The sequence below is a fragment of the Galeopterus variegatus genome, unplaced genomic scaffold, assembly GCF_000696425.1.
Source record: "Galeopterus variegatus unplaced genomic scaffold, G_variegatus-3.0.2 Scaffold1119, whole genome shotgun sequence".
In the NCBI taxonomy this organism is placed as follows: domain Eukaryota; kingdom Metazoa; phylum Chordata; class Mammalia; order Dermoptera; family Cynocephalidae; genus Galeopterus; species Galeopterus variegatus.
Window position 1 is genome coordinate 150,481 of NW_007727230.1, and position 22,021 is coordinate 172,501.

Below are 22,021 nucleotides of genomic sequence, written 5' to 3' on the forward strand. Positions count from 1 at the left end.
AAAAAAAAAAAAAAAAAAAAAAAAAAAAAAAAAAAAGATAAGAGCTGAAATGAATACAATAGAAAACAGAAAAACAGCAGTGAAAACAGTGAAACCACTGTATTTCCTCTCCCATCACCCCTGGGCAAGGACAGAATAAATGTTTGTATGGATTTTAGGGGAAAAAAAAAAGAAGAAGAAAGAAAACAATGAAACCAAAAGACAGTTCAGAGATCAATAAAACTGATAAATCTCTAGTCAGACTGATCAGGAAAAAAAGAAAGAAAACACAAATTACCAATATCAGGAATGAGAAGTGACATTACCACAGGTTCCACAAGTATTAAAAGGATAAGAAAGGAGTGTTACTGTCTTAGTCTGTTCAGGCTGCTGTAACAAAAATACCATAGACTGGGTGGCTTAAACAACATTTATTTCTCCTGGTTCTGGAGTCTGGGACGTCCAAGATCAAGACATTAGCAGCTTTGGTGTCTGGCCCACTTTCAGGTTCATAGATGGCTGTTTTCTTGTAGTGTCCTCACATGACAGAAGGGGTAAGGGAACTCTTTGGGGTCTCTTTTTTTTTTTCCCCCTTTTTGTCTTTTTTTTCATGACCAGTAACAGGATCGCAACCCTCGGTGTCGCGCTGTACCGTGACCGGCTACGGGATCGCAACCCTTGGTGTTGCGCCTGCACCGCACTCAGCCAGTGAGCAGACCGGTCTCTATATGGGATCCGAACCCTCGGCGGGAGCACCGCCCTCTACTGAGTGCGCCACCAGGCTGGCCCTTTTTTTTTTAAAGATGACCGGTAAGGGGATCTCAACCCTTGGCTTGGTGTTGTCAGCACCATGCTCAGCCAGTGAGCAAACCGGCCATCCCTATATAGGATCCGAACCCGTGGCCTTGGTGTTATCAGCACTGCACTCTACCAAGTGAGCCACGGGCCGGCCTTGGGGGGTCTCTTTTATAAGGGAACTATTCTCATTCATGAGGGCTTCACCTTCATGACATAATCACCTCCCAAAGGCCCCGCCTCCTAATACCATCACACTGGGGGTTTGGATTTCAACATATAAATTTTGGGGGAACACAAACATTCAGTCCATAACAGTTACAAACAATTTTATGCCAATAAATCTGACAACTTGGAAGAAGTGAACACATTCTCTGAAAAAGTTCACTGACAGCTTTGTCTAATAAATAAATTAAATTTGTAGTTAATCTTCCCACAAAGAAAACTCCAGGCCCACATGGTGCCGCTCATGAAATCTACCAAAGATTTAAGAAAGAAAGAATACCAATTCCACATTGAAAGTTGAAGAAGGAATACTCCTAACTCATTCTGTGGAGATCAGACTTACCCTGGTTAATTTTATGTGTCAATTTGGCTAGGCCATGGTACCCAGATATTCAGTCAAAAATGTCTGGATGTTGCTGTGAAGGTATTTTTTTAGATGAGATTAACATTTAAATCAGTAGATACTGAGTAAAGCAGACAACCACCCATAATGTTAGTGGACCTCATCCAATCAGTTGAATGCCTCAAGAGAAAACAGACTGAGTTCAAGGAGGAAGGAATTCTGCCTCTAGACTGTCTTTGGAGAGCTGCGACATCAACTCTTCCTTGAGTCTCCAGCCTGCCAGCATACCCTGCAGATTTTTGAACTGCCAGCCTATACAATTGCATGAGCCAATTTCCAATTTCTACAGAGAAATGGAACCAACAGGAGATTAGATGATTGAAAGATAGATAGACAGATAGATAGATAGATAGATAGATAGATAGATAGATAGATAGATAGATATAGATATATGATGGTACTTCAAAAAGTTCATGGAAAGATTCGTATTACCTTTTTTTTTTTCCTTTTTGTCTTTTTTTATCGTGTCCGGCAACGGATCGCAACCCTCAGTGTCGCGCCCGTACCGGACTGGGACCAGCAACGGGATCGCAACCCTCGGTGCTGCGCCCGCACCTCGCTCAGCCAGTGAGCGGGAACCGGTCTGTATGTGGGATCCGAACCCTCGGCAGGAGCGCCACCGCGCTCCCAAGCAGCGCACTGTAGCAGTGCGCCACTGGGCTGGCCCTCGTATTACCTTTTAATTTTATTTTTTCAGGAACTTTTTGAAGTACCCTTGTGTGTGTGTGTGTGTGTGTGTGTGTGTGTGTGTGGTTGGCAGTATACGGATCAAACCCTGGATCTTGGTGTTATCAGCATGACACTCTAACCAAGTGAGCTAACTGGCCACATCATATTGGTTCTGTTTCTCTGGAGAACACTGACTAATATTCCCTGATATTAAAACCATACAAAAAACGTTATAAGAAAAGAAAACTGCAGACTAAACTCCTTCATGAAGGTAGATGCAAAAATTCTTAACAAAATTTTAACAAATTTAATACAATGATACGTAAAAAGAATAATATGTAATGACCAAATAGAGTTTATTTCAAGGATGCAAGACTGGTTTTAAACAGAAAGGACATTGTTGGGTGGGAGGGAGGAGAGGGAGGAGGGAGGGGTGTTTCGGTAGTGGGCCACAACAATCAACCTCATTGTATATCGACAAAATAAAATTAAGAAAAATAAATAAATAAATAAATAATTATTTTTTAAAAAAGACTGGTTTTAAAGATGTCATCAATGTTATTTACCATACTATCATATCAACAGACTAAAAACATAAAACCATATGTCAGGGTTCTCCAGAGAGACAGAACCATTAGAATATATATATGAGAGAGAACTTGTTAGGCCAATTGGCTCTTGCAATTGTGGAGGCTAAGAAAACCCACGGTGGGCTGTCTGCAAGTTAGAGAACCAGGGAAGTGGTAGAATGGTCAGTCCAAGTCCAAAGGCCTCAGAACCAGAGAAGCTGATAGTGTAACTCTCAGTCGGAGGCCTAAGTTCTGAGAACTGGGGCAGGGATGAGCCACTGATACAAGTCCCAGAGTCCAAAGCCTGGAGAACCTGGAGGTGTGATGTCCAAGAGCAAGAAAAGGGTGTCCCAGCTCTGGAAGAGAAAGTAAGTGAATTGGCCTTTCCTCTATCTTTTTGGATAGAGGGCCATCAGCCAGTTGGATGGTGACAGCCCCCTTTGAGTGCAGATCCTCCTTACTCAGTCCACTGATTCAAATGTCAGTCTCATCTGAAAACATCCCCACAGACATACCCAGCAACAATGCTTAACCAGTTATCAGGGTATTCCTTAATCCAGGCAAACTATACCTAAAATTAACCATCACACCATATAATCATGTCAGTGGATGCAGAAAAAGCATTTGATGATAGCCAACATCTATTTTAGATAAAAATTCTCAGCAAAGTTGCTCTACTAGGGCATCTAAGAAAAACCTACAGCTAAAATCATACTTGATGAAAGAAAATGCTTTCCCCCTAAGATTATAAACACGGTGAGAATGGCCTCTCTCCACTTCTATTCAACATTGTACTCGAGGTTCTAGTCAATGTAATAAGCCAAGAAACAGAAAAAAAACACATCCAGATAAGAAAGGGAAAAATTAAACTGTCTTTATTCACAAACAACATGATCATCTATATAGAACACCCAGTGAAATCTATCAAAAAAGCTACTGGAATTAAGAAGTAAGTTTAGCAAGTTTGCAGGATATACGATAGATACACAAAAATCAATTTCAATTGTATATACAAGCAATAAACAATTGGAAATTTAAATTGTAAAAATACCCTTTACAATAGCATCAAAAAATATAAAAAATTACTTAGGGATAAATCTGAAAAAATGTATGTTTACAGATTGGAAGACTCAACATTGTTAAGATGTCAATTGTCCCCAAGTTGCTCTATAAATTCAGTGCAACCCTGATCAAAATCCCAGCAGGCATTTTTTTAGTAACAGAAGTCAATTCAAATGGGAGTGTAAAGGACCTAGAATAGTCAAAACAACTTTCTTTCAAAATTGTATCCCAGCCATTCCACTCCTGAGTATTTATCCAAAAGAAATAAAAGCATATGTCTGCACAATGACTGATATAAAAAATGTTCATAACAGCTTTGTTCATAATAGCCAAAATGAGTAAACAACTCAAAAGACTATCAACCAGTGAATGGATAAACAAATTGTGGTATATTCATACAAAGTAGTACTACAGAACAATAAAAAGGAAAGAACTATTAGTACATGCAACAAGATGGATGAATCTCAAAATAATTATGCTGAATATAAGAAGCCAGATTGAAAAAGGGTACATATTTCGTTTACATAAAACTTTAGGAAAATGAAAACTAATCTATAGTAACAGAAAGCAGATCGGTGGTTGCCTGGGGGTGGGGATGAGGATGGGGAAGGATCTTCTCAAAGAGTTGAATATGTTCATTATCTTGATTGTGGTGATGTCTCACAAGCGGATACATATGTCAAAATGTATCAGATTTTATATTGTAAATATGTATAGTTTATTCATGTCAGTTTACCTCAACAAAGCTGTTTAAAAAGAGAGAGAGAGAGCAGCAGGATCAAGCCTCTAGAAGGACTCAGATGGAGCACAGTGTTCCTCAAGTTTGGCTTCACACTGGAATCACCTTGGGCAGTTTTAAATATCCCATTGCCCAAGCTGCACCCCAGACCAATAAAATCAGAATCTCAGAGGTGACAATCAGGAATCAGTGTTTTTAAAGCTCCTCAGGAGATTCCAGTGTGCAGCCAATGTTGAGAAGTGGCGAATGGGGTACATAAGAGAATATGAGGAATACCAGGGATAGTGTGCAAGGTGTGGGAAGGATCCAAAGTGTGGGAGAAACACCAGTCATGGGAGGAAAGCTCAAGGTAGAGAGACCCAGTGGGAAAGTAGGATCTTGGGTTAGGATGACCACTGTAGTAGGGCTCTAAAGAGTAGGAATAAGTCATGACTTTGAATGAAGCATGTGTGAATTGGAAGTTCATTCAGTCTCCAATGAAATTAGGGCCTGTGTGTATCCTGAGGAGATGATGGGCAGAATCATTAGGTCTCTGGCAATGGGGTTGTTAGGTCTTTTCCTCTGAGAACCCTGGTCTAGAAAACTCCCACTGTTATTAAACTGTCCTGAGATTCTTGAAATTATCTGTGTAATCAGAGAATAAAAGGAGTGGTTTCCAGTTCAGGGATCCAGGAACAGGCATAAAGGACACCAGAGAGTAAATGGCCTCGATTCTTCCTCTCAATGAGATGCTCTCTGAATTTGGACTGCTTCAGAATTATCTGAATGATACCTAGAGTAGGGCCCCAGTATCTATATTTTTAATAAATCCCTCAGGCTCCAAAAAATTTCAGAACCACCACTAACCTCAAGGCTAAAAATGACACCTATTGAAAATGTCCCGAGCCCCCACCCAGTCTCAAACTCCAGCTTTCCAAGTAGGTGGAGAGAGATAATGTGTTTTAGTTCATGAAGGATTTCTGCACCCAGTTTATCATGCAGGGGCAGCAGGGACAGGTACTGGCAAAAGGAAGGTAAAATGGTACCGTCTATACAGGGGAAAGGGGTACCGAAGGGGCCTAGGCTGAAACCTCCTCACAGCTAGCAGCAACCACTCAACAGGGTTGTAAAGCTGAGTCCAACCCCTTAGCAGCAGTGGGACTTTGTGACACATACCCTCTGAGCCTTGGTGAGAAGTGAGTCCTAGGGCCCCTTGATGTCTCTACCACCCCCGCTCATGATGTCATGGAAACTTCTGTGGCTGAGCTCCTGAACACAGCAGCCTGCCCTGGGCTGTGGTGAGAAAGCCAAAACCCTAGAAGGACTGTGATCAGGGACTAGAGTCAACAAGTAGCTGAAGGAGTATAGTGCACGGAACCCACTGGGCTGGAAACATCAGTGGGCCAGGACGTGGTGGGAGACTGCCCATCACACTGTCCATGTGGGCCAGAGGGAGGGAAGAGATGAGGGATGACAGAGGTGGGCAGGGAGGGCAAAGTACCAGCCAAGTCAGGACAACTCCCATCCGCTGCCCAGGAGCCTTGAGAAGTTCAGGTGCCTGCTGACTGAAAGAGGACATCTTTATTGGCTGAGCAAGCAGGGAGAGTACAGTTGGTTATTGATGCTTCTGGAAGCCACCAGTCTCAGGTTCACTTGTTTCTAGGCCAGTTTCCTCCAAGACGGCTGTACTGAGCATCATCCCGGTCTCGGAGGGGCTGAGAGAGGAGAAGGGGGAAGAATGAGGAGGGGTCAGAACTCCCCTGACGAGTGCCCCAACAGGCCCTGGAGATGAGCACTCATGCCTGACTTCTCCAGACACCCCCAGCGATGAATTCTCCACTAGGACCCTTCACCCGTGCACATGACATGTGGTGTCAGCCTCCTCACCACTACTCACTCCTCCTCCCGTACTTGACGCTTTCCCCTGAGGGCTAGGGCTTACCTGATAGAGCTGGTCATTCCTCATCAGAGCTTGTGTGTCATCAGCTGGAAGAAGCAGGGAAAGAGAGTCATCAAGAGCCCAGGTGGAGGGACAGTGAGACCCCATGAACACTGCAGGGGGACTATAGCTAGTCACCTCCTCCCACACCCTCAGAAGTCTGCATGAGCATATGGACGTTCAAGTTCTTTCAACAACCAGTTTTAGGAGTCTTTGGGAGATTGCAAGAGTGACTCCCAGATGAGACTGAAACTGCCATCAGACCCATTCCTTAGCTGGTGCATGAGCCCATTAGTACACCCACACACACGCTTGGCCCTTCCATTCCACTAACCCCCAGAGAGCCTTCCAGTCTCATGTCCAGCAAAACAGTAGACTCCCAAAGCAAGGAGCAGAGTGGCAATGATGTCAGTGATGACGATACCAGCCAGGGTGGCCAAGTCCAGCTCCACGCAGTTCTGGCACACTGTGGGGGAAGGAGGAGAAAGGGGAAGTGGAGGCCTTTATGATCAAGATCAGGAAACTATCTCTGCCTCTTAGGGCAGCCCCAGGATCTCTCATGCCAAGACCTAAACTTCGGCAAGATCCTGGCCTGCTGATAGTCTCGTTACATCCAACTCTGCCTTTATCCCAAGAAATCCCTGAGGAGAGCCAGGAAGTAATCTCAGGTTCATGGGACCTTAAACAAGCCAGTGGGCCAAACCCCTCTCCCAACCGAGCCTGCAGTAACAAGGCCGCTATGGCTCCGCCTCACTCAGTTAAGCTCTTGCTCCCACTCAGACTCCCCAAATCCGGCTTGTACCATTGTAAGAGTAACCTCAGTTTGTTCAGAGAACAGATTGGTTCACCATCCCCTCTAGCCAGAAAGTTCTCACATCCAGAGGCTCCATCTATTCCAACCCAAAGGGTCCAGGAGGCACATACTTCGATAATATACTTGAATAGTAGATGTTTTGCCGGCATGAATATCTGTCCCATTACACGCATACACTCCTCGCGGGTCCAGGATGCGTTTTCCCAAGTCCAATCTTGTATCATTCGAGGACAGTTTTCCCACTGTTCCCTCTAGCCACTTGACGCTGGTATTACACTTCAAAACCACTTTGTCCTCAATTTCCTCCACGTCTATCTTGAAGAGACTCACTGAGGGGGGAAAATATCATGATTGGAGACAGCTCTTTGGTCCGCTCCAGATCTTTTGTTCCTCTGAGGCTTATACTTAATAAGGACCACTTTCCTGGTCTAGGACAGTTTATGGTTTACAGTGAGAAGGACAGAAGTCACAGGAAAAAGGCTTCAGGAAGTTCTCCAAGAACTGTAGTGGCCAGGAAAGACACAAGCATGCAGTCCAAGCAGAGGACAACAGGTCCTGAGGGATTTGGAGCAAAAGAGGAAACCATGGAGCTAGGTTGATCCAAGAACCTTCCCAGAAATTAGTTCAGACCCCTCATTAGATACAGGAGGGCAGTGTAGGCTGCTGAAGCACCAAAAGATATGGAAAGGCAGAAAAACGTTCCTCAGTTCGAGATGTCTGCATTTTTTCTCCAAGAAAACTTCCAAGTCTCCTTCCCAGCCACCTACAACACTCCCACTTCAGTTTCTTGTCCTCTTCCCTCCCCTTGGCCCCTGTTCCAGAAACTACCAAGGAATGGAACTCTCACTACTAAAGCCTTTCCCAGGGCCAATGATGGAAGTCAGGAGAAGTTTGTATGAATGACCAGCCCAGTGGTCCAGAAGAGGACCTGGGCAAATCCCATGTAAAGATTTTTAGTTGTTCTTGCTTAGGGGGAGGAGGACAAAAATTTTTTTTTATTGAATCCATTCTTGTTTCTCCACAAAATAAAGTCTTGTGGGGAGTTTAAGGGCTAGAGGTGAGCACAGCACTTTTCTAGATCCACTGAATTGCTTTAAAAGCCTGAGAACATCTCCACAACCCACAGAGGCACTAGCATCTATACCTCCAATCCCAGGGAAAAGTGGAATACACATTCTTCCTGACCATCATACTCAGTCACCAATTTGGATACAAGAGCACCCTCTAGAAAACCCCAAAATACTGCTTCTCATGCTTCTGAAACAGGTCAGGAGTACGTGTGTGTGTGTACTCAGGGAGAACATGTACATCAAATGCTTCACATCCTACAGTCATGTCTTCCTTGGGGATCTGTTTCCAGTGGAAATCCTGGGTGTCCCAGTGCAACTGATTATTAAGTGACTATTTGATGGGTTTGCCTGGGATTAAGGGGGCTCCTGGGACATGGGACCTTCAGTTTTAAAACTGAAACTGGCAAACAAGGATGAGTTGGCATCGTACTAACTGTGTAATAACTCCCCAAATCTGCCCTCCCTCCTACTCAACCTAAAGGTAACTTTTCTCTTACAGCATTCCTCTGAATGCTGGGGCATGGCTCCAGGTGGTGATATAATGATGGCCAAATGACCAAGAGTCCTCATCCCAGAAGCCATCTGCCCTAAAAGGAGCTGTGCGTGTAGCTCTGCTCCTGTCACCAGCCCTAGGCTCAAGCACACTCATGCAGAACCATTTCCTATGGATCTCTGGCCTAAGACCTTCAGAGAGACATCCAAGGCCAACATGCACCCCTGGATGGAGTTGGTCAAAACCAAAAGTTTATTTCCCAGACCCTGTGCTACATCTTAGCCCTGCCCTCCATGACACCCTGGGGTGCCTGGTGAAGTGAAGCTAGCGTTGAGAAGCACTTTCCAGTGGACCTCGCTCCCAGTGGTAATGTTCCTCTCAGGTCCCTTCCCCCATCCACCTGGAGAAAGCTTACCTTGGGGGAGAAGGGCAGCCAGAATCAGACCAGCCAGATACCTGCTGTGTTCCATTTTCCAGTGGAATTCATCCAATAGATAGAGACAGGTCCAGGAATGATCAGCCAGAGTGAGCACTGCCCTCCCCTAACTGACTCACAGGTACCCGGAAAAAGTAAAGAGTCGGGGAGAAACTAGAAGATGTCTGCTTCTCTGCTCTCAGCTGTTGATTATGGGAGACTTTCAGGGCAGGGGCAGGCTAGGAGTGGGGCAGGAAGGAAGTGGGGCAAATTGCTCTTTCTCCGAGCAGGGAGGTTGAGGGTGGGGCAGAAGGGAGAGCAGAGAATATGGAAAAGGTTGCCTGGGCTTCTGGGAAATGAAAGGAGATTTAGGATGGCCTTTCCTGAGTCACTGATAAAAAACAAGAACTTGAGAGTTCCTGTTGACAAAATAACTACATTTACTCACCACCTAAAAACTGCCACCTCTCAAAGCCCCTTGAGAGAAGCTAAGAGCCCTGTGGCACATAGCCATACCAGCTGGGTTCCTCCTATTCCTGGTCTTTCTTGGGACCCTTCACTAGGCATCCTGGGACACCAAATCAAGCAGCTTGTTTCCAGTGGGGGGTTGGGCTTTAAAGCCCCCCAGCCAGAGATTTCAATCCTGGCTCCAAGACTACCTACTTTGCCTACTAGTGGGGCCTGGGCCCATCATGGAATATGGAATTTTTGAGCCTGTTCTCTCAGCATGGTTGTAAGGATTTGAACAAAATGTTTGCATGGTGCCTAACACATTGTATGTGCTCAATAAGAGGTAGTTATTAATAACAATATAATTGCTCACAGGCTGAATTGACCCTCCCCAGGAGACTAATGGACTTTTTCCCCTGTGATCTATGGGGATCTGAAACTCCACACTTCTATGGTTGGACTGTCTTTTGCCTGAGGACAGAGTCATGTCTGTCTTGCTCACTGCTGTATCTTGGCCTGGCACCTAACAGGAGCTGTGTAGATTTTTGTTGACCCATTGATTGACTGGCTGAGGGAGACAGAGACCTGAGATCCTGGAAACTCAGTCCAGGCCCTGGCCCATGGAAAAGTGCTGGCCTGTGTTATTGGAATTGTCCCACCTATTCCCTTCCAGGTAGGCATCTCTTTGATGCTCTCAAAAGAATAGTAGAAAAATCCTTCATGAGGTGACTTTCCATTCGGAGCTCCAGCCCCAAGCACCTGAGAATCCCACCTACATTCATTGGTTGTAGCAACAAGAACTAGCAACAAGCAATAACTGGTTACAATTCTAGCCCTGGACCATCTCCCACCCAGCATCCAAAGTAGTTCTCTGCACAAGCTCTGAGTGGGAATCCAGCACTCTCTCCCTCTGCCTCCCCACCACCTCTACCCTCCACGTCTTAACGGAAGAGCAAGAGACATCTGCACCTGCAGCCCTACTGAGGCCCCTGCAGCCCACACTTGAAGCGGAGGGTGGAGGCTCTGGGTTTTGCCTTCTCACAGGGGCCCCAGCCTCAAGGGTGCTGGGCGGAGCCAGGCTAGCTGCTGCACAGGCTGGCTGGCTGCTAAGGGCTTCTGTGTGCTTCTGCAGAGAAAGGACAGAGACTGACATGGAGATGGGGAGAGGTCTGGTGGCCCTCATCCTGGTTATCATTCTTCTTCAAGGTAAGGGCCTGCTAGGGGGTCTGGTAACCTGGTGAAGGGCTCAAGGGAAGAGGCTATCACGAGAGAGACATGAACATTGGGATCCTCAACCTTGAGTCTACCTCAGATGTCACCTTAGAGTTCATAGGAGGAAGGGCAAAAATGAAGTCTCTGAGCATTCTGTGCGAGATGGAGTCCTCCTCTCTGAGAAACCAGAACAGAAGACTAAACGGCTACCACCTACCACCGCCATCTTAGGTTTGAATTGTAGCCCTAAAGGGCACAGGCCAGGAAATTGAAAGGAAAAGGTATGAAGAGGTATTCAGAGCTGGGGTTAACAGTAGACCTATGAAGCATTCACTCTGTTGGTCAATTGGCCAACAAATATGAGTGAGATCCTAATATGTGATAGGTCAGGAGGATATAAAGATTAATTAAAAACTTCTGCTCTAAAGAGCTCATAGTCTGTTTAGAGAGATAAATTTCAACATTGTCAAACTCAGTGTAAGGTACCGTATGAGGTGTCTAGACAAACATTCAGTTGGAAATTTCCAACAGGAAGTGGATGAATTGGGTTGATGCCTGGAGTCTGGACACATTGGAGGAAGCTAAAACCATGAGAGATGTTGAAATCACACAAGTACTATGTAAGATGTGAGAAAAGGGGGGCTGAGGATGGAACTGTGAGGACACCAACTTTTAAGGGGCAGTTAGGAAAAAAATAGAAAATCTCAGAAAGAAATAAAGGAATGATCAAAGAGCTGGAAAAATCAGAGGAGTGTAACATCATGGAAACCGAGGGAAGAGAGAGCTGCTTGGACGATTCCTAAGGGGATAAAATGTTAAAGAGAGTCTGCTAATATAAGAATATATGTCAAAGTCTAAGTCTGTGGGATTTAGCAAAATAAAAGTCATAGGTGATTTAGAACAGTTTCAGTGGGGTAGTATGAGTGGAAGCCAAGTGGAAATGAGCAGAAGGTGAAGGGCAGGTGATAAAGAGCAGCAAGTGTAGACTATTCTTTAAAGAAACTTAGATAAGAAGGGAGAAGACATCAAGCAGTAGGTAGAGATGGAAGTAGAGTCAAAGAAGAAATGTTTTTTGAGAGTCAGAAAAATTTGAGACCATTTCTAGCCTAAAGGAGCAGACGGTGAGTAGGTCAAGGTCCTGGAGCTGATGTTGGAAGAACGGAGTCAAGAGTGGAGTTGAGAGCAGAGGGGAAGGCAACGTGATCCTCTGAGACTAGAAGAAAGGAAGTGCAGATGGCTTGGGCTGTAGATAGGCTTGCAAAAGGAAAGGATGCTGAGGGAGAAAGGGCCATAACAGCATTTGTGTTCTCAAAAAACTAGGTGGGAGGCAATGCCACCTGCTGAAATTGAGCTTGGTGGTGGCTGAATGAGAGATTAGAAGAGGACAGGGAGGGTTTAGAATACTACACAGGCTGGGGGGCAGTGCCGAGAGCCTGAGTGAGGCAGCTGAGTAGAGTGGAAAGAGAACTGGGCTGAGCAGTAGAGAACCTGAGCCTGAGTCCAGCTCTGTCACCAGTGAGTTTTGTGCACTTGAACCATGCCTCCTCCCCAATTTGGCTACATCAACTCTCAATTCTTAAAAGGAAATAGCACTCAGTTATGCAAAATTTTTAAATGTTTGTGATCGGTTCAATCTCCTTTCCTGTGAAATCTGAGCTAGAATGAGGGGTCTCTTTGTCCTCCCATGATGATCAGGTGGTCAGGGAGAAGGGCTAGTAAGAAATCTGTTTAACTGCTATCTTGGCTTTTTTTTTATTCCATCACTCATTTATTCATTTATGCATTCATTTCATAAATATAAAGTTCCTACCATGCTCCAGGGTCCTATTCATAAACAGTTCAGCCCTGCAAGAGGTTCTAAGACAGTTGACTCCTTCCAACTATTTCCATTCTATTTTGACTCATGACTACCTCTCCCCATCACACACTCTAACTCTAACCACACTGCCTCTCTTGTCCTTTTCCAAATCTGTATCTTACTCAGCTATTCTTTCCACCCAGAATGCCTTTCTATCTGGTGAATTCCTACTCATTCTTTAAGGCAAGTACAAAAAGATAATTCATAAGTTCTACTACATTAATTACATATGTATTTATTTTTTCCACTTCATAAACTCTTTGGAAGCAGCAACTGATTCTTTATATCACCACCCCTTTCTTTCACAATGCCTAATCATGTCAGGTTATAATAGTAAATGTTTGGATTAAGTTCAATTGAATTTAATTCCAGTGCTAGGTCTCTGTAGTACGTCTACTATGCAACTCTACTACTCGGAGTTTTGAGTCAGTTTTGAGAGCTAATTGAATGGCTAACTACCCTGGAACATCCAAGTTTCTACAAGAAATGAATCTTCAAGGCCAAAGATTTTAGAAGTAACTCTGCTCTGAAGGACTTTGGCTAGTGCACGCCCACTCCTTGCCAGAGCTTTAGCTGCTAAAGGTGCAGAACATGCTGGACTGCATAGGCAATACCCTTATGTTTACCGCAATACAATTCTGATACAAACCCCTCAGAGTTAGTGTTAGGTATTATAAGGGCACGGTCCTCAACAAGACTGCCCTCACTTTAAAAGCCAGCTACAAGTCAGGGGTCCCCAGACCACTCACACTTCTGACAAACTGGCAACAAATCCAAAGGGTTCTCATGACCACCCTTGCGTTTGATAACTTACTAAAAACAACTCACAAAACTAAGGAAAGTGCTATTACAGTTTTATTATAAAAATACTGCAGTTTTATTATGAAAAATAAAACAAGGACTAGCCAAATGAAGAGACACATAGAGCAAGGTCTGGGAGGGTTCTAAACACAGAGCTTCCATGCCTTCGCCCTGTGCAATCAGAACACATCACCCTCCCGGTACATTGATGTATTCACCAACCAGGAAACTCTGCCAAGTTTTAATTGCAGTATCATGACATATGCATGACTGATTGAATCGTTGGCCTCTTGACTGAACTCATTCTTTAGGCATCACCCCCCCTCTTCCCAGCTGATATCATTGGCTTCAAAGCCCCAATACTCTAACCATATGGTTGGTCTTGACCAGCTCCATCTAGAGTTCTTCTCCTTAGCATAAACTCAGGTGTGTGGTCCAAGGGTCCACCATGAATAACAAAGGCACCCCTATCTTTCATGAAATTCTGAGAGTTTAGAAACTCCCTCTTGGGAATTTGGGACAAAGACCAGACAAATTCTTTATTATCAATTTGAGTTCAATTTGACGATTTAGTCTACATTCCAGGAAAGTAGGTAGAGACCATTATTCCAACGGATTAGGATCTCTCTTCATCTTGGCCTCAAATGACCATAGGAATACCTCATGACTCCATGAGAATACAGTGATTCAGGGCATCTGAATCACTCCATGCCCAGCTCAACGTCTATCTCTCTTCTGTCTCTACAGGTACTGTGGCACAGTCAAAACAAGGTAGGAGAAATGGCTTTTTTCTATCCTCAAACTCTGAGGAAATTCATGGAAATATGGCTTCCTACAACAGTAGAAAGAAATATAGGGGTTTAGAAGGGATGGGATGATGGGTGGTAGATAGCTGAAGTTTCCACTGCCAACCAAATCAGTGGCCTGTCATTACCTGTTCTGAGCAACTATCCTGTAACTAAGCAATTAACTGTCTGGTCCTTGCAGGAGAAACAGGATCCTAGTAGCTAGGCACAACTCAAAGTGTGACCCACGAACCAGCAGCATTGGCATCATCTGGGCACATGTTAGTAATGCAGAATCTCCCCTCCCCAGGACTACTGAATAGAACCTGAAATTTTAACAAGATCTCCATGTGATTCATGTGCTCGTTAAAGTTTATGAAACACTGCTCTAATGGTCCTCTCTTGGTACCCTGAGGCAGGGAGAATTTCAAAGGCAAGACTCTTAACAGAACAACCACTTCTTCCATTTCAGAAAACCATGCGGTAAAAGTGGATGACAATCGAGAAGATGGTTCAGTACTTCTGACTTGTGCCTTTAAAAAAAATATTGAATGGTATAAAGATGGGGAGAGAATAAGCTCCCTCAATACTAGTAAAAATACATGGCATCTGGGACAGAGTACCAAGGACCCTCGAGGGATATATTGGTGTAAAGGATCAGAAGGCACTTCAAAACCACTCCAAGTGTATTATAGAAGTATGTAATCCCCTTTGGTTTGTTTGTTATGAAATTAAGCAATACTTGATGTTCTAGTAAGCCTACTATAAAGGTGGGGAAAGGTAGAAATAGATACTAAACAGTGGTATAATAGCCAGTTCTCTTAATCTCAGCTTACCATTTTTTTTTTAACATAACAAGACAGTACCCCTGGCTTCTTGAAAAAGCATATCCAGTCCTGTAAAGCCTTGTTTACTTTTGGGTGGGCCTTATAGATTGGAGCAATTCAGCAACCTCTCCAAACTGAGTTGGGGGGTGTGGGAGACAGGGGAGATTACAAGGTGAGCAGCAGTGAGAAGTGGAGGGCAGTGAATGTAAAGCAGGGGATCTGGTTTTTCTTCTATACCACATGGTTCCTGGTAGTAAGACTGCATGGGCTTTTCCGGGACTCCTGGGGACCAAGAAACATCAAGAAGCATTGAGTTCTTGGTGCAAAGGTCTTCCCTCACCGTACCAAGCACAGAGGGAGGAGCCTGCTGCCCTCAACAGCCATTATTGCTGGTAGGCAGGAGAAAATGCAGGAAGAACAGCTTTTACACCCTGGAGGAGGTTTCACCCTCCTTTTCCACACAGTGTGTCAGAACTGCATTGAGCTAAATGCAGCCACCATATCCGGCTTTGTCTTCGCTGAAATCATCAGCATTTTCTTCCTTGCTGTTGGAGTCTACTTCATTGCTGGACAGGATGGAGTTCGCCAGTCAAGAGGTAAACGAATGTTATTAAGTGACAGATGGGACCACCGGAAACCCTCAGCTTTCTTCCTACCTGTCTCATGATCCAGCTCCCTCTGATTTGTCCTCTGTGTTTTTTAAAAACTGTTTATTGGGCCGGCCCGGTGGCGCACTGGAGAGTGCGCCGCTTGGGAGCACAGCGGCGCTCCCGCCGAGGGTTCGGATCCTATGTGGAGACCGGTTCCCGCTCACTGGCTGAGCACGGTGCGGGCACAACACCGAGGGTTGCGATCCCATTACCGGTCAGTAAAAAAGACAAAAAGGAAAAAAAAAAACTGTTTATTGAAGTAAACCTACATACAGAAAAGTGAATCACAAAATAGCTCAAAACATTTTTAACAAAGCAAACACACCCACGTATTCAGCACCCAGTTTAAGAGAGTATTACACTATAGAAGCCCCTCTTGTGGTCAATTCCAGCCACTACCCATTCCCAAGATTGAGCACTATCCTGACTTCTAACAAAAGGAATTAATCTTACCTGTTTTTGTTCTTTACGTAAATGGACCCATATACTAAGTATTCTTATGTGTGGCTTCTTTCACTCAACAATATGCTTGGGAGATTTATCCATACTCTGGTGTGTAGATGATTCTTATTGCTATTTAGTATTCCATTGTGTGAATATAACTCAATTCATTATCCATTCTGCCTTGTGTATCTGTATTTTGTTTATTTTTTGTGCAGCTTCAGACAAGCAGACTTTGTTGCCCAATGACCAGCTCTATCAGGTAAGTGCATGAAGAACGAAAGAGACATTGCTACAATTAGTGGGGGTAAAACTTCTGGATTGTGGGGCAAGTTGTTTGGAGGATACTATACAGATAAGGAACTGCTTCCAGCATACCAGATGATAGGATAGTTATCCCTTTGGGTAGAAGGGATGAAATAAAGAGAAGAGTTGAGAGAGACTGGGGTCAGCATCTAGTGAGAAAAAGTCAAAGGACACACTGAGAGTAACACACTAAGAAGTGCTGTATGTCCTCTTTCCACTCCAAGGACCATGAAGCACCCACTCCAAAGCCTTGCATATAAAAAGCACTCAATAAATTTCCATCAAATTAATTGAGGATATAAAAAAGTTAGCTTATAACTGTGCTGTACTTTCCAGCCCCTAAAGGATCGGGAAGATGACCAATACAGCCACCTTCAAGGAAACCAACTGAGGAAGAAATGAGCTCAGGACTCAGAGTAGGTGGGTTTTTCAACACCAATTCTAAGAAAGTATGTTTGCATCACCTGCCCTCCCTCCTGCTGCCAAGTTTATCTCTCTTCCCCAATCAGCTATAAGGATCAGACTCTGCAGGGTGAGGGGCAGTGTGGGGTGGTTTGGGAGGCCCTTTTCTAAAAATACTAGGGCCAATCCTGAATATCTTGGCCTAAGAAAATATAAATGCTATGTGCATCTGTAAACCCTCTTAGAGCAGGGACTCAAGCCATAAAGATGCTGAATATTAATCTCAACCTATGTTAGGGTTTCTCAACATCCACACTATTGACATTTTGGGCTACTTAATTCTTTGTAATAAGGGGCCATCCTGTGCATTATAGGAGTTATAGTAGCATCTCTCTGGCCTCTATCCACCAGATGCCAGTAGTAGCCCCCAGTGTGACAAACAAAAATGTGTCCATTTTTGTAAAAAATTACAATTTTTCTTTTTCCAATCCAGGTGTTCTCCTTTCTAGCCAGTTCTCAGAATCAAAGCAATATATTTTGGAAAACTCCTAGCAAAGAGACTTTTAGCCCTAAATCTAGACCCAAGGTTCCCAGAGGTGACAAATGGAGAAGAAAGGCCATCGGAGCAAATTTTGGTTTTTCTAAAAATAAAGTAAAAACAAGTACTCTATGGTGTTTCAGCAGTGCCACCTATTGGGAAAATCATAAAAGGAAAATGAAAAGATCAAATAACTTCCTCTATTTGAATAGAATTTTTTTCAGTTTTAATTTTTATTTAGTTTTTGTATAGATAATAATTCACATGGTTCATATTGCAGTAAAATGTCTCCTCCCACCTCCATCCCCAACCACTTAGTTGCCCTCTCCAGAGGCAAACTAGTTTCTTATATATCTTTCTGGAGGTATTCTAGGCATGTACAATATGAACAAATACTCAAGTACATATTATTCTTCCTCTATTTTTCAAACAAATGATATCACACTGTATATCTTGCATTTTTCTCTTAATAAAAACTGGAGATTATTTCACATCATTATATAAAGAACTCCTTTGTTTTTAATGCAGCCACATTTATAGGCACACTATAATTTATTTAACCAATCATCTATTCATGAGCACTTAAGTTGGTTCCAATCTTTTGCTCTTACAACAATGCTGCAATGACTAACACTGTATGAATATCATTTTTTTTTTTTTTTTGTCTTTTGTCTTTTTCCGTGTCCGGCAATGGATCGCAACCCTCAGTGTTGCGCCCATACCGGACCGGGGACCGGCAACAGGATCGCAACCCTCGGTGTTGCTCCCGCGCCTCGCTCAGCCAGTGAGCGGGAACCGGTCTGTATGTGGGATCCGAACCCTCGGGCGGGAGCGCCGCCGGAGTACATCTTTGCCTAACTTGAATCCTTTTAAGTTTATTGATACTTGTCTCATGGCACAGAATATCAACTGTCTTGGAAAATGTTTGTATGCACTTGAAAAGAATGTGTATTCTGTTGTCATTGGATGAAATACTCCATAATTATCAATGAGTTTATAGAAGGCATTGCTCAAGTCTTCTGTATTATTACTGATCTTCTGTTTACTTGTTCTATCGGTTATTGAGACAAGAGTGCTGTAATCTCAAATTATAACTGCAATTTTTTTCCATTTCTCCTGAAAGTTCTATCAGTTTTGCCTTATTTTGAAGCTCTATTATTAGTTGCATAAATGTTTAGGATTATCATATCTTCTTAATGAACTGACCTTTTGAACAATACGTAAGATTCTCTTTTGCTTCTGGTAACTATGTCTTGAAGTCTACCTTGTCTGATATTAATATGGTTACTCCAGGTTTCCTTTAATAATGTTAGCATAATATATCTTATTTCACCTTTTTAACCTTTTCATATATATATATATATTTAAAGATGACTGGTAAGGGGATCTCAACCCTTGACTTGGTGTTGTCAGCACCACGCTCTCCCAGTGAGCGAACCAGCCATCCCTATATAGGATCCGAACCCGTGGCCTTGGTGTTATTAGCACCAGCACCACACTCTCCCAAGTGAGCCACAGGCCAGTCCCTTTGTTTCTTTTTATTACTGAATAGTATTCCATTGTTTGGATATACCACATTTTGTTTATGCATGCATTCACCAGTCAATGGACATTTGGGTTGTTTCCTTTTTTTTTTTTTTGCTATTATAAATAATGCCGCTATGAACATTCTCATGCAAGTCTTTGTGTGGACATGTTTTCATTTTTCTGGGTAGATACTAGGAGTGAAGAATTTCTGGTTCATTTGGTAAATTTACGTTTAACTTTTTTTTTTTTCCTTTTTGTCTTTTTTCGTGACTGGCAACGGATCGCAACCCTCGGTGTTGCACCCACACCTCGCTCAGCCAGTGAGCGGCCGGTGTGTATGTGGGATCCGAACCCTCGGTGGGAGTGCCACCGCGCTCCCAAGCGGCACACTATAGCAGTGCGCCACTGGGCCGGCCCATGTTTAACTTTTTAAGAAACTTCCAAACTTTTCCAAACTACATGTACCACAAAATTACAATTAGGTAGGAGGAATAAGTTCTGGTGTTCTATTACACAGTAGGGTGACTATGGTTAATATTAAGGTATTGTATGTTACAAATTAGCTACAAGAGAGACCTTTGATAGTTCTCACCACAAAGAAATGATAAATACATGAGGTGATAGACACGCTAAATACCGTTTTGATCATTATACAATGTATATGTACTCATATAGAAATATCAAATTGTACCCCATAAATATGTACAATTAAAAAGTGTCAATTAAGAAAAAAATTTAAAAATTAAAACTAGCTGTACAGTTTACATTCCTCCAGCAATGTAGGACTCTTGTTTTTCTGTATGCTCACCGACATTTGTCACTGTCTATTTTGATATAGCCATTCTAGTGGGTATAATATGGTATATTGCTGTGGTCTTAATTTGTATTTTCTTAAGGACTAATGATGTTAAGCATCTTTTCATGTGTTTATTAGCCATTTATACATTTTTAGTGAAATGTCTATTCAAATCATTTGACGATTTTTTAATTGGGTTACTTGTCATCTTTCTACTGAGTTATGAGAGTCCTTTATCTGGGGTGCAAGTCCTTTATCAGGTACATTATTTGGAAATATTATCTACCAGTCTGTGGTCTGTTTTTTCACTTTCTTAATGATGGCTCTTGAAGTGCAAAAGTTTTAAATTTTGATAAAGTCCTCTTTATCAACTTTTCTTTTACATATTGTGCTTTTGGTGTCATGTCTAAGAAATCTTTGTCAAACCCACAGTCACAAAGATTTTCTTCTATGTTTTCTTTCTTAGAGTTTTTATAGTTTTAGCTCTAACAATAAATGTCATTTTGAACATGCTTAAGACTATTTGCATCAAATACAAATAAGTGGAATTGTTGGGTCACAATGTATTTGCACTTGTAATTTTATTAAATATCGTCAAATTGCACTTCATAGAGGTTGTACCAATACATACTACCCATAACAATAAACAAAAGTGCCTGTTACTCCATACATGTTCCAACAGTGTATTGTTAAACTTTTTGAACTGTGCCAATCTGATAAGTTAAAAATGGCATCCCAGTGTAGTTTCAATTTACATTTTTCTCGTTAAAAATGGAAATGAACTATTCATTTTTCCTTCTTATGAAATAAAGGCTCACATCCTTTTGTCTTTTTCTAATTGAATTCTACCAGTCCCGTACATTTTTGGGAAACTAGATCTTTTATTGACATTAGTTGCAAATATTTTCCAAATTTGTTATGTTTTTTAACTTTCCTTATGGTTGGTTTTTCATGCACATTTTACAAATATTTGCATGCAGTAAAATTTACTGGCCTTTTATGGCTTCTGGGTTATGTTTTATATTTAGAAAGGTCTTCCCCCTTTTTAAGATTTTTCTTTTTAAAAAGTTCTCTCATGAATTCCTCTAGCATTTTTATGGTTTCATTTTATATATTTAAACCTTTGATCCATCTTAAATTAATTTTAGTTTAAGGCCTAACATATCAACCAACTTTAAGCCCAGATAGCCACCCAATTATTCTAGAAATTTTTTTTTTTCTTGTGACTGGTAAGGGGATTGTCACCCGCACCGCGCTCAGCCAGTGAGCGCGCCGGCCAACCCTATATAGGATCCGAACCCATGGCCTCGGCACTCCCAGCGCCAGACTCTCCCGAGTGAGCCACGGGGTCGGCCCCAGAAATATTTATTGAATGATCCATCTTGTGTGTGGCTTTTTATTGTTTTGTTTTTTGGTGGCTTGGTGGTAAGGGGATTCAAACCCTTGACCTTGGTGTTACCAACACCATGCACATTATTATTATTATTATTTTTTAAAGATGACTGGAAAGGGGATCTTAACCCTTGACTTGGTGTTGTCAGCACCATGTTCTCCCAAGTGAGCCAACCGGCCATCCCTATACAGGGATCCAAACCCGTGGCCTTGGTGTTATCAGCACCACACTCTCCCAAGTGAGCCATGGGCCGGCCCAAATTTTAAATGCTATATTACCACTCTACTCTCACTAGATAGTAAGCTCCAGGAGAAAAAAAGACTTGTGCTTTTTCACTACGGTATCTTAAGGAACTATATACAGTGGTAGACACACAAAGATCGCACAGTCCGTTTTTGTGTGTATGGTAAAATATACATAACATAAAATTTATATACATAAAATTTACCATTTTAACTACTTTTAAGTGTTCTATTCAGTGGCAATAAGTACATTCACAATATGCCCATTAAACAATAACTCCCTGTCTAGTCTGTTTTGTGCTGCTGTAACAGAATACCTGAGACTGGGTAAGGGCCTTCTTACTGCGTCATCCCACAGTAGAAGGCAGAAGGGCAAGATAGAGAAGGGGGCCAAACTCATCCTTTTATCAGGAACCCACTCCCAAGATAACTAGCCCACTATAGCAATTAAGGCATTAATCCGTTTAAGGCATTAATCCGTTCATAAAGGTAGAGCCTTCATGACCTAATCACCTCTTAAAGGTCCCACCTCTTAACACTGTTGCATCGGGGATTAAGTTTTCAACACATGAACTTTGGAGGACACATTCAAACCATAGCACTCCCCATTCCCCTCTCCCCCCAGTCCCTAGTAACTGCTAT

At 42.8% G+C, this 22,021-nt stretch overlaps 2 protein-coding genes across 3 annotated transcripts; one reads left to right on the forward strand and one right to left on the reverse strand.

The window, feature by feature from the left end:
* Positions 1-6,069: 6,069 nt before the first annotated feature.
* Positions 6,070-9,211, reverse strand: CD3D (CD3d molecule, delta (CD3-TCR complex)). Of its 2 annotated transcripts, XM_008574916.1 has the most exons (5): positions 9,152-9,211; positions 7,284-7,502; positions 6,694-6,825; positions 6,363-6,406; positions 6,070-6,135 (listed from the first exon to the last, which is right to left on the reverse strand). In XM_008574916.1, the coding sequence occupies exons 1-5, from the start codon at positions 9,204-9,206 to the stop codon at positions 6,070-6,072; spliced, it is 516 nt and encodes a 171-aa protein (XP_008573138.1). In that variant the 5' UTR covers positions 9,207-9,211. The 2 variants fall into 2 exon arrangements, with proteins under 2 accessions (XP_008573138.1, XP_008573139.1); XM_008574917.1 differs by lacking the exon at positions 6,694-6,825.
* Positions 9,212-10,752: 1,541 nt separating this feature from the next.
* On the forward strand, positions 10,753-17,434 carry CD3G (CD3g molecule, gamma (CD3-TCR complex)). Its single transcript, XM_008574918.1, has 7 exons — positions 10,753-10,807; positions 14,220-14,243; positions 14,730-14,954; positions 15,549-15,680; positions 16,394-16,437; positions 16,818-16,901; positions 17,377-17,434. The coding sequence occupies exons 1-6, from the start codon at positions 10,753-10,755 to the stop codon at positions 16,881-16,883; spliced, it is 546 nt and encodes a 181-aa protein (XP_008573140.1). The 3' UTR covers positions 16,884-16,901; positions 17,377-17,434.
* The last annotated feature ends 4,587 nt before the right edge of the window (positions 17,435-22,021 follow it).